Source organism: Heptranchias perlo, chromosome 1, assembly GCF_035084215.1.
Source record: "Heptranchias perlo isolate sHepPer1 chromosome 1, sHepPer1.hap1, whole genome shotgun sequence".
NCBI classification, from domain to species: Eukaryota; Metazoa; Chordata; class Chondrichthyes; order Hexanchiformes; family Hexanchidae; genus Heptranchias; species Heptranchias perlo.
This window is the reverse complement of record NC_090325.1, coordinates 80,835,014-80,848,385: the sequence shown is the minus strand read 5'-3', so window position 1 is coordinate 80,848,385 and position 13,372 is coordinate 80,835,014. Positions and strand designations below refer to the sequence as shown.

The window sequence follows — 13,372 nt, the reverse complement described above, 5'->3', positions numbered from 1 at the left end:
AGTCTTCTATGGGCATATAAATAGTAAACGGGTAGTAAGAGAAAGGGGTGGGGCCGATTAGGGATCAAAATGGAGATCCACGCATGGAGGCAGAGAGCATGGCTGAGGTATTAAATGCATACTTTGCATCTGTCTTTACCAAGGAAGAAGATGCTGCCAAAGTCACAGTAAAAGAAGAGATAGTTTAGAGACTGGATGGGCTAAAAATTGATGAAGAGAAGGTACTAGAAATGCTGGCTATACTTAAAGTAGATAAGTCACCCAGTCTGGATGGGATGCATCATAGGTTGCTGAGGGAAGTAACAGTAGAAATTGTAGAGGTGCTGGCCAAAATCTTCCAATCCTCCTTAGGTATCGGGGTGGTGCCAGAGGACTGGACAATTGCAAATGTTACATCCTTGTTCAAAAAAGGGTGTAAGGAAAAACGCAGCAACTATAGGCCAGTCAGTTTAACCTCAGTGGTGGGAAAGCTTTTAGAAACGATAATTCGGGACAAAACTAATAGTAACTTGGACAATTGTGGATTAATAAAGGAGAGCCAGCATGGATTTGTTAAAGGCAAATCGTGTTTAACCAACTTGATTGAGTTTTTTGATGAGGTAACAGAGAGTTGATGTTGTGTATATGGACTTTCAAAAGGCGTTTGATAAAGTGCCATATAATAAGCTTGTCAGCAAAATTGAAGCCCATAGAATAAAAGGGACGGTGGCAGCATGGATACGAAATTGGCTAAGTAACAGGAATCAGAGTGGTGAACAGTTGTTTTTCAGACTGGAGGGAGGTATGCAATGGTGTTCCCCAGGGGTCGGTACTTGGACCACTGCTTTTTTTTAATATATATATTAATGATTTGGACTTGGGTGTACAGGGCACAATTTCAAAACTTGCAGATGACACAAAACTTGGATGTGAGGAGGATAGTGATAGACTTCAAGAGGGCATAGACAGGCTGGTGGAATGGGCAGACACATGGGAAATGAAATTTAACGCAGAGAAGTAGAAAGTGACATATTTTGGCAGGAAGAATGAGGAGGCAATATAAACTAAATGATACAATTCTAAAGGGGTACAGGAACAGAGAGACCTGGGGGTATATGTGTACAAATCTTTGAAGGTGGCAGGATAGGTTGAGAAAGCGCTTAAAAAAGCATACGGGTTCTTGGGCTTTATAAATAGAGGTATAGGGCTGAATTTTGAAATGGTGGCCAGTTGGCAGTGGGGGGGAGGGAAGGTGCACGTGGCAAACCCGAATAAAGAAACCTTACCTTTTCCAACGCGATCGCAATGTAATTGATGGTGATTAAAGTTGTTTCCAGGTTTCACACCCAGCAGCCAGCCTGATTGACATGGGTGGAAAGGTAGGTTTATTTTGTTTTTTTAAACTTTGTGCAATGGTTTTCTAATTAATTGATTTTGTTTCTTTTTGCCTGATCCGGCCCTTCATGCCTGGTTTCACCGGGCGTGAATCGGAAGCCGTGGGAAAGCTGCCCAGATAAGTTTAAAATCGTTTTAACTATCTACTATGTCAGAAATAAAGTACCTTAAGTGCCTCAATGAGGTACATTTGGTTCTCTAACTAGCATCCCGCTGGCTTTAATTGCCATCTGTGGCAACCCCAGAAGTCGGAGGGTTGGGGCCAGCTTCCGAACCTGCTCGGGATTTTCGCCATTTCCATAGCCACCCGCTCCCCCCTGCCCCCACAATTTGATTTTAAAATTGAGCCCATAGAGTACAAAAGCAAGGAAGTTATGTTGAACCTTTATAAAACACTGGTTCGGCCACAACTGAAGTATTGTGTCTAATTCGGGGCACCGCACTTTAGGAAGGATGTGAAGGCCTTAGAGAGGGTGCAGAAAAGATTTACTAGAATGGTTCTAGGGATGAGGGACGTCAGTTACGTGGATAGACTGGAGAAGCTGGGGTTGTTCTCCTTAGAGCAGAGAAGGTTGAGAGGAGATTTAATATAAGTGTTCAAAATCATGAAAGGTTTAGATAAAGTAAATAAAGAGAAACTGTTCCCATTGGCAGAAGGTTTGAGAACCAGAGGACAGAGATTTAAGGTGATTGGCAAAAGAACCAAAGGCAACGTGGGTAAAAACTTTTTAACGCAGCGAGCAGTTATGATCTGGAATGCGCTGCCTGAAAGGGTGGTGGAAGCAGATTCAATTGTAGCTTTCAAAAAGGAAATTGGATAAATAGTTGAAAGGAAAAAAATTTGAGGGCTACGGGGAAAGAGCGGGGGAATGGGAGTAACTGGATTGCTTTTACAAAGAGCTGGCACGGGCTCGATGAGCTGGAATGGCCTTCTTCTGTGATGAAACTGATCTATGATTACTGACCATTGTAAAAAAAAAACTAGATTCTGGGCTGACATTATGTTTACTCCAGAGTACAACATATATCTGTAGTCATCATGACGTAACTACTGATGCTTTGCAAAGAAGATTAAGTACTGCACCAAAGTACTGACATGGTTAGAATTACTTATTACTTGGGGAATAACACAACTGCAATCAACATCTGTGCATTCCTAAAATAATTAAGAGGCCCATCTCCTAAGAGAACCAACACCTTACTGCGCAGAAAAATAAATCTGGCTTCCATCCAATTGAGCAATACAGTGGGATCTTCATGGACCCTGGCAGCAGTGAAGGATGGAAAAGGAAGGATCTAACTCAGGGCAGAAAATATGGGCTGGATGGTTTGCTAAAAAAAAATTGTCCCTGATTATGAAGCAAACTAATGGTTGCAGTCCTACCTCAACAGAGCAAGCCTCCAGTTGTGTTTTTCCTCCTTCCAAAAAAGGCCATCAAAATGATTAACAGAATATTCAATTGTCAAAATATTTGATTGTCCCATTATTACATCAAACCAACAAAGCTCAGTAACATTCACACATACATAATAAACTCTTCCTTATTGTCAAATCAATACTAAATACTGCCAGTTAGCAGTGCCACTACTATTCAGCATGGACACGATGGGCCGAATGGCCTCTTTCTGTGCTGTAAATTTCTAAATTTCTATGAAATACTCAGTATAAAGGGCAAAGAGGGGGAGGAATTCCTGAAATGTGTTCCAGAGAACTTTCTGGAACAGTGTGTTTCCAGCCCAACCAGGAAGGAAACATTAAAGGCTGAATACAGAAAGTACAGAGGAGATCTAAAAAAGGGAACGAGGGGCAAAGAGAGAGTATGAGACTAGATTAGCAGCTAACATAAAAGGAACCCAAAAGTCTTTTATAAACATACAAGAACATAGGAACATAAGAAATAGGAGCAGTAGGAGGCCAATCGGCCCCTCGAGCCTGCTCCGCCATTCAATAAGATCATGGCCGATCTGATCCTAACCTCAAATCTAAATTCATGTCCAATTTCCTGCCCGCTCCCCGTAACCCCTAATTCCCTTTACTTCTAGGAAACTGTCGATTTCTGTTTTAAATTTATTTAATGATGTAGCTTCCACAGCTTCCTGGGGCAGCAAATTCCACAGACCTACCACCCTCTGAGTGAAGTAGTTTCTCCTCATCTCAGTTTTGAAAGAGCAGCCCCTTATTCTAAGATTATGCCCCCTAGTTCTAGTTTCACCCATCCTTGGGAACATCCTTACCGCATCCACCCGATCAAGCCCCTTCACAATCTTATATGTTTCAATAAGATCGCCTCTCATTCTTCTGAACTCCAATGAGTAGAGTCCCAATCTACTCAACCTCTCCTCATATGTCCACCCCCTCATCCCCGGGATTAACTGAGTGAACCTTCTTTGTACTGCCTCGAGAGCAAGTATGTCTTTTCTTAAGTATGGAGACTAAAGCTGTATGCAGTATTCCAGGTGCGGTCTCACCAATACCTTATATAACTGCAGCAATACCTCCCTGTTTTTATATTCTATCCCCCTAGCAATAAAAGCCAACATTCCGTTGGCCTTCTTGATCACCTGCTGCACCTGCATACTAAATTTTTGATTTTCTTGCACTAGGACCCCCAGATCCCTTTGTACTGCAGTACTTTCCAGTTTCTTGCCATTAAGATAATAACTTGCTCTCCGATTTTTCCTGCCAAAGTGCATAACCTCACATTTTCCAATATTGTATTGCATCTGCCAAATCTCCGCCCACTCACCCAGCCTGTCTATATCCGCTTGTATGTTTTTTATGTCCTCCTCACTCTCTACTTTCCCTCCCATCTTTGTATCATCTGCAAACTTTGATATGTTACACTCGGTCCCCTCCTCCGAATCGTTAATATAGATTGTAAAGAGTTGGGGACCCAGCACCGACCCCTGCGGAACACCACTGGCTACTGGTTGCCAGTCCGAGAATGAACCATTTATCCCAACTCTCTGCTTCCTGTTAGTTAACCAATCCTCCACCCATGCCAGAATATTACCCCCAATCCAGTGATAAATAGTAAAAGGATAGTTAAAGGAAGCATGGGACCGATTAGGGACAAAAACGATCTTCTTGTGGAGACAGAGAGCATGGCTGGGGCACCAAATGAATACTTTGCATCCGTCTTCACTACAGAAGAGAATGCTGCAATTGTAGCAGTAAAGGAGGAGGCAGTAGCGATATTGGATAGGATAAAAATAGATACGGTGGAGGTACTTAAAAGATTGGTAGTACTCAAAGTAGAAAAGTCACCCGTTCCAGATGGGATGAATCCTAGGTTACTGAGGGAAGTAAGGGTGGAAATTGCGGAGGCTCTGGCCACAATCTTCCAATCCGCCTTAGATATGAGGATGTTGCTGGAGGACTGGAGGATTGCAAATGTTACATCCCTGTCCATAAATACACCAGTATCCCCCACGATGACGGCATCGCTGCAACAGCCTCAGTACTCAACACCAACAACAGCCAATCTCCAGACGCCATCCTACAACTCATCCGCTTCATCCTGGATCACAATGTCTTCACCTTCGATAACCAGTTCTTTACCCAAACACACGGAACAGCCATGGGGACCAAATTCGCACCCCAATACGCCAACATTTTCATGCACAAGTTCGAGCACGACTTCTTCACTGCACAGGACCTCCAACCAACGCTATACACCAGATACATCGATGACATTTTCTTCCTATGGACCCACGGCGAAGAATCACTGAAGAGACTACACGATAACATCAACAAGTTCCATCCCACCATCAAACTCACCATGGACTACTCCTCAGAATCGGTTTCTTTCTTGGACACACAAATCTCCATCAAAGACGGGCACCTCAGCACCTCACTCTACCGCAAGCCCACGGACAACCTCACGATGCTCCACTTTTCCAGCTTCCACCCTAACCACATCAAAGAGGCCATCCCCTATGGACAGGCCCTACGAATACACAGGATCTGCTCAGACGAAGAGGAACGCGATGGACACCTACAGACGCTGAAAGACGCCCTCGTAAGAACGGTATATGACGCTCGACTTGTCGATCGACAGTTCTGACGGGCCACAACGAAGAATCGCATAGACCTCCTCAGAAGACAAACACGGGACGCAACCAACAGAGTACCCTTCGTCGTCCAGTACTTCCCCGGAGCGGAGAAACTACGCCATGTTCTCTGCAGCCTTCGACATGTCATCGATGATGACGAACACCTTGCTAAGGCCATCCCCACACCTCCACTACTCGCCTTCAAACAGCCACCCAACCTCAAACAGACCATCGTTCGCAGCAAATTACCCAGCTTTCAGGAGAACAGCGTCCACGACACCACACAACCCTGCCACGGCAACCTCTGCAAGACATGCCAGATCATCAACACAGATACCACCATCACACGAGAGGACACCACCCACCAAGTACATGGTTCATACTCCTGTGACTCGGCCAACGTTGTCTACCTCATACGTTGCAGGAAAGGATGCCCCGGAGCATGGTACATTGGCGAGACATTGCAGACACTGCGACAACGGATGAGCGGACACCGCGCAACAATCGCCAGACAGGAGGGTTCCCTCCCAGTCGGGGAACACTTTAGCAGTCAAGGACATTCAGCCACCGATCTTCGGGTAAGCATTCTCCAAGGCGGCCTTCGAGACACACGACAACGCAAAATCGTCGAGCAGAAATTGATAGCCAAGTTCCGCACCCATGAGGACGGCCTCAACCGGGATCTTGGGTTCATGTCACGCTACACGTAACCCCACCAGCAGGAAAAAAAATGTTATCTGTTTTTAATACAACTGGGCATTCTCTCTCTCTCTCTCTCTCTCTCTGCCTTTCGGGTCTCTTTCTCTCTCTGGCTTAGTAATCTGACCCATTGTGTATTCAGTACTGTATTCCGTGGCTAACCTGTCTGAACAGCAACGACACCTTTGATTGGTGTGATCGTGTCCCAGCCTAATATAAGATATGCGATTTGAGAACCTTTCACTCACTCACCTGACGAAGGAGATAATCTCCGAAAGCTTGTGATTTTAAAATAAAACTGTTGGACTATAACCTGGTGTTGTAAGATTCCTTACATAAAAGGGGAGAGGGATAAACCAGGCAATTACAGGCCAGTCAGCCTAACATCGGTGGTGGGGAAACTTTGAGAGACAATAATCCGAGACAAAATAAATTGGCACTTGGAAAAGTATGGGCTAATAAATGAAAGTCAGCACGGATTTGTTAAAGGAAAATCGTGTTTGACCAACTTGATTGAGTTTTGATGAAATAACAGAGAGGGTTGATGAGGGTAGTTCAGTTGCTGTTGTGTATATGGACTTTCACTTGGCATTTGATAAAGTACCACATAATAGACTTGTTAGCTAAATTAAAGCCCAAGGGAATAAAGGGACAGTGACAGCGTGGATACAAAATTGGCTAGGGGACAGAAAGCAGAAAGTAGTTGTGAGCAGTTGTTTTTCCAGACTGCAGGGAAGTATACAGTGGTGTTCCCCAGGGGTCAGTATTAGGATACTGCTCTTTTTGATATATATTAATGACCTGGACTTGGGTCTAGAGGGTATAATTTCAAAGTTTGCAGATGACACGAATCTCGGAAATGTAGTAAACAATGTGCAGGATAGCAACAGACGTCAGGAGGACGTAGACAGACTGGTGAAATGGGCAGGCACATGGCAGATGAAATTTAACGCAGAGAAGTGTGAAGTGATGTATTTTGGTAGGAAGAATGAGAAGAAGAATATAAACTAAATGGTACAATTTTAAACGGGGTGCAGGAACAGAGAGACCTGGGGATGAACCTACACAAATCTTTGAAGGTGGCAGGACAAGTTAAGGAGGCTGTTAAAAAAGCATATGGGATCCTGAGCTTTATTAATAAAGGCATAGAGTACAAATGCAAGGAAGTTATGCTAAACCTTTATAAAACACTGGTTAGGCTTCAGCTGGAGTACTGTGTTCAATTCTGGGCACCACACTTTAGGAAGGACGTTAAGGCCTTAGAGAGGGTGCAGAAGAGATTTAATAGAATGGTGCCAGGGATGAGGGACTTCAGTTATGTGGAGAAACTGGAGAAGCTGGGGTTGTTCTCCTTAGAGCAGAGAAGATTAAGGGGAGATTTGATAGAGCTGTTCAAAATCACGAATGGTTTTGACAGAGTAAATAAGGAGAAACTGTTTCCAGTGGCAGATAGGTCAGTAACCAGAGGACACAGATTTAAGGTGATGGGCAAAAGAGCCAGAAGCGACATGAGGAAACATTTTTTAACACAGCGAGTTGTAATGATCTGGAATGCACTCCCTGAAAGCAGATTCAAAAGTAACTTTCAAAAGGGAATTGGATATATACTTGAAGGGAAAAAATTTACAGGGCTATGGGGAAAGAGCAGGGGAATGGGACTAATTGGATAACTTTCAAAGAGCTGGCACAGGCATAATGGGCCGAATGGCCTCATCCTGTGCTGTCCTGTGCTCCTACTATGATTTAACTCTCAACCAACACCACCAGAACAAATTAACCTCATTGCTGTTTGTGGGACCTTGCTTGCGCAAATGGTGCCACATATAAAAGAAGTGACTACACTTCGAAAGAAATAAATTCATTGTGAAGTGCTCTTGGACATCCTAAGCTCTTTCTTTTCATATAAGAAATTAAACAGATTTACAACCTAGTGGCACTACACAGGGTTTCTTCAGGAATTTTGTAGTATGTGGCCCAACTTGACACTTCTGTAATCCCATAAAGATTGTAAATTTGGGTTTTGTTTCCTTCGCCTCGCCAGCTTTTGAGTACACATAGTGAAGGAAATGCTTCTCCCCCTAGTGCTAACACACGTAGTGAAGTATTGACTGAAAGCACTACTGATGCCAAGACTTCTGATCCAAACCGTTTGATCAATGTTGGAGTGGCCTGGAGAAAGAGAAGGGAATTAAATAATCAGAATATTTCAAGATTGGCAACAAAAAGAGCTATATCCACCTGTGCATATGCCATATGTATAGTTGCCTTATTACTACTATTTATTCCCTGATCCCCAACTTTCGTCCCTCCTTTCCTGAAGGTGCAGTCTCATGCTGAGCTCCAGTTCCAAAAATTCTGACTATCCTCTGTAACATCCAAGTGATCATTCCTTATACGTGAACTTAGACAGCGAGTATCAGTGGGCTATTTGACAGGAGTGGGGATCACAGCCAAGCCCAGTGCCAAATATGATTTAACAGATTAAGAACATAAGAAATAGGAGCAGGAGTAGGCCAATCGGCCCCTCGAGCCTGCTCCGCCATTCAATAAGATCATGGCTGATCTGATCCTAACCTCAAATCTAAATTCATGTCCAATTTCCTGCCTGCTCCCCGTAACCCCTAATTCCCTTTACTTCTAGGAAACTGTCGATTTCTGTTTTAAATTTATTTAATGATGTAGCTTCCACAGCTTCCTGGGGCAGCAAATTCCACAGACCTACCACCCTCTGAGTGAAGAAGTTTCTCCTCATCTCAGTTTTGAAAGAGCAGCCCCTTATTCTAAGATTATGCCCCCTAGTTCTAGTTTCACCCATCCTTGGGAACATCATTACCGCATCCACCCGATCAAGCCCCTTCACAATCTTATATGTTTCAATAAGATCGCCTCTCATTCTTCTGAACTCCAATGAGTAGAGTCCCAATCTACTCAACCTCTCCTCATATGTCCGCCCCCTCATCCCCGGGATTAACCGAGTGAACCTTCTTTGTACTGCCTCGAGAGCAAGTATGTCTTTTCTTAAGTATGGACACCAAACGAGTAATTAAAAGAGTAACGGTGTTACAAAAAGGGAATAAGCAGTTGGAATATAAATTAAATGATTGCAGTCTACAGGCCACCACACAGGAGAGGAATCTAGGGATACTGGTGGATAGATCACTGAAGCTATCAGTGCATTGTGCAAAAAGAATAATGACGGCAAACAATATTTCGGGATATACAGTCAGAGGATAAAGCAGAGGTCCCAGGTAGTGGTTGAGTTTGTATAGAGCATTGGTCTTGCCCCTATAGTGGGGATATCTTGGCTTTGGAGAGGGTGCAGGGAAAGGCAATTATTAAATGAGATTAGGCACCTGAGCTACCAGGAAAGGCTATGAAAATTGAGAATATTTACACTTAAGAAAAATCTCAAGGAAGGGCTTCTTGCATTATGCAAGATATCAAGGTGTATAGATAAACTGAAACTTTTAATATGTTTGATATAATCAAACTCTGAAACAAAGAATAGTGTACTCAAGGTCAGAAAAGGAAAGGTAGCCAGATAATTTAGATTTAAATTATTTTACCTACAGTTTGGTGAATATGTGGAACAGACTACTTGGAGAACACGGTGATAAATTCCAGAGGGAACTGGATGAACATTTGGCACAGGAAGTAATTGGGAGATACAAGTGAAAGAGTGGTAGCTGGTATTTTCCAGACTTTGAGACTAGCCTGATGGAATGTAAAGGTCTTATGACCACATATAAGTGCACTTTCCTGCAGGGCTTACTGGGCAGCAATCCAAGGCAGTAACCTGGTTTGCTTTCCTTCCTCTTCTTAGCTCAGGAGCATGAAAGCTCCTACACCCACCCTCAGCATAGACTAAGGATCAAACCAGAATCTTCTTAGTCTCTATGGCTTAGTTCCACAATGGGCATGTGCAATTACCAGCTGAGCTATTTGTTAACATTCTGCTGTCCTTTTTGGCATGGCCTGCTATAAAGCTTCAGGTCTCTGGTTGGAAAAACACTACATACTTTTAGTGTACAAATAAATTGCAAGCTAATGATTCGTGAAGTATAGAATGACAATTTGCAAACTTCTAAGTGAATCTATACCACCATACCTGCATAACAGAAACTTTGTGATGGTTAAAAAGAACGTTGGCTAGTCTCTTTGGCATCATTTTAATGACTGGTGGAATAATGAGCAGAGTAGCGCCACTGGACAGTGCAAGAAACATTTCAACAATCGAGGGGTCAAAAGTCAGTGGAGAAGCCATAAAAATTACATCATCTGATGAAACCTCAAAAATAGACCTGCAAAACAAAAATTTAAATAGAACAAAAATTGAAAAATAAAGCAGCAATAATGAGGTATCTTTAAGTTTAACATCTCTAAAGATATTATATAACAACAATGACTTGCATTTATATAGCACTTTTAACGTAGTAAAACGTCCCAAGATACTTCACAGGTGCGATCAAACAAAAATTGACACCGAGCCACGTGAGGAGATATTAGGACAGGTGACCAAAAGCTTAGACAAAGAGGTAGGTTTTAAGGAGCATCTTAAAGAAGGAGAGAGAGGTAGAGAGGCTGAGTGGCTTAGGGAGGGAATTCCAGAACTTAGGGCCTAAGCAGCTGAAGGCACAGTCGCCAATGGTGGAGCAATTAAAATCGGGGATGCGCAAAAGGCAAGAATTGGAGCAGCGCAGAGATCTTGGAGGGTTGTGGGGCTGAAGGAGGTAGGGATAGGGAGAGGCAAGACCATGAATGGATTTGAAAACAAGGATGAGAATTTTAAAATCAATGCATTCCCAGACCGGGAGCCAATGTAGATCAGCGAGCACAGAGGTGATGGATGAACAAAACTTGGTGCAAGTTAGGATATGGGCAACAGAGTTTTGGATGAGTTCAAGTTTATGAAGGGTGGAAGATGGGAGGCCAGCCAAGAGAGCATTGGATCAGTTGAGTCTAGAGATAACAAAGTCACGGATGAGGGTTTCAGCAGCAGATGAGCTGAGGCAGGGGCGGAGATGGACAACGTTACAGAGGAGGAAGTAGGCGGACTGGTGATGGAGCGGATATGCAGTCGAAAGCTCATCTCAGGATCAAATAGGATGCCAAGGTTGCGAACGGTCTGGTCCAGCTTCAGACAATGGCCAGGGAGAGGGATGGAGTGAGTGGCTAGGGAACGGAGTTTGTGGTGGCAACCGAAGACAATGGCTTCAGTCTTCCCAATATTTAATTGAAGGAAATTTTTGCTCATGTTGGACAAGCGGTGTGACAAATCAGAAACAGTGGAGGGGTCGAGGGAGGTGGTAGAGCTGGGTCTCGTCAGCGTACATGTGGAACCTGACGTTATGTTTTCGGATGATGTCGTCGAGGGACAACATGTAGATGAGAAATAGAAGGGGGCCAAGGATAGATCTTCACAGGGTCAAATTGAGCTTCCAAGGGGGCCAAAGATAGATTATGCAGTGAAGTCAACAAGATTACAATGAATGTTGTCAGTGAAAAATGTGATAAGAAGCGTGATTTGATTTTTTAAATCGAAAAAAAAGGATAGAATACTTTCAATATAAATTAATAATAGAACACTGTGAATAAATGAAACTCTTGTTCCAATCTAGTCTCAGTGTGCCCACTGGTCCATCAAATCATTAACTATTAAACCACGACCATACTTCTTTGCTGGTGCTAAAGGTCTAGCCTTGGCATGAAGCCTTTTAAAATTTGCAGCCTAAGTAATGCTAAACAGTTACACGATCACAAAATAGGGTCAGATGAAAAAGACTCTTCAGCCCATTTGAGCTCATTCCTCCAGATTACTAAACCTACCATCTTTCCATTACAACATCTAGCTGTTTCCTAAATGAGACCAGTGTCCTGGACTGAATCACCCTTCCTGGCAACCCATTCCACCTATCAATCACCCTCTATGCAGTTGGTCCTAGGTTTTTCCTTTACAACCCTGAACCTGTAGCCTCTTGTCCTGCTCTCTTTGCATATCTGAAACTATCGTTTGGACTTTACTTTCTCAATCCTATTTATTACATACCATTATAAGATCTCCTCTGAGACGTCTTCTCTGGAGGCTGAAGAGCCTTACCGTACTAAATTGCACCTCTTAGGTCTTCCTCTAACAGTGGAGAGGAGGGGGAAAAAGAACAGCCTTTTCTCCTCCACACTGACTCTAGGTCCCAGTTGGTCCCTTCAAGTTGCACTGTCCAAAACTGCAAGCAGTCCTCCAGATGTGACCTGACCAGAACATGATACAGCTTCGAAATGACCTCTGGAGGAATCTGTACTCACCCTATATGTCAGAAGACAATGTCACTTTTTGCAAACCTCAGATTTCCTAGACATGGTGAGTGGCAAGTCAATTAACTTGCATAGGCCTCGGAACTTCCCCCATGGCAAGTTCTATCCTACACTGTGTCTCCTATTTTTACTTCAATGTGCAGGATCTTATATTTGTCTGTATTGAACTTAATCAGCCCAAATGTAAAGCCAGTTTCATCTTAATAGATTTGACAAATTCACAACAACTTAAAGAAATTAATCCAACTGAACTAGGCACATTCTCTAAAGGTAATGAATTGCATCTGTATCCTGTAATGGATAACTGCCTGACACTACCCTTCCTTTTACTACACTATTTTTCATAACAAAACTTAATCTGTGATTTAAGTTTGTTATAGCTGGAACAAGCATTAATAACCATGATATGTTAATATTAATAACAAGTCATTCCCAAAGAGTTCGGCAATCATGCCTTGTGTTGAAACTTACTTGAGATGCTGTACGTTAGGCACAATACACTGATGAGGTACTCGAACAATTTTTGGAGTTCCTGTAGTACCCGATGTTTGCAAAATATATGCCACAAACCCATGTCTCTGGCAGTCTGCATATTCACATGCATGTTTTTCTTTATGTTCTTCAGTAGTTTCCAATCTGGCTTCTTTTAAATCTCCTATTTGACTGCAAATGTCATTTTCTTCATTTCTGGCTTCAGAACCTAGGGAACCCACATTAGTCATCTTCCACTGAATCTTCACAAGTACTATGTTTAGCGTTGGTATATCATATTCAACATCAATGTACAACCATGTTGACAGCGAGTCCTTGAACTTCTGGAATGTAAAATTATAATAGTACATTAGTTATTAACTTGTAAAAATTAGTTTCTTCCAGAAATCAAAAATCCATAATTCGTTTTGAATAATTCTTACACCAATTTAGGGCTTATATG

At 42.8% G+C, this 13,372-nt stretch overlaps 1 protein-coding gene across 3 annotated transcripts in view; it reads right to left on the bottom strand.

Annotated features, from left to right (window-relative positions):
- The window catches only part of aasdh (aminoadipate-semialdehyde dehydrogenase), a 53,719-nt gene that overhangs the window by 23,935 nt on the left and 16,412 nt on the right, over positions 1-13,372 (bottom strand). For all 3 annotated transcript variants that reach the window (XM_067987131.1, XM_067987123.1, XM_067987141.1), the window contains 3 exons: positions 12,910-13,253; positions 10,238-10,430; positions 8,057-8,298 (listed from right to left, as the gene is read on the bottom strand). In XM_067987131.1, the coding sequence (XP_067843232.1) occupies positions 8,057-8,298; positions 10,238-10,430; positions 12,910-13,253 (779 nt within the window). The remainder of the gene's footprint in view (positions 1-8,056; positions 8,299-10,237; positions 10,431-12,909; positions 13,254-13,372) is intronic.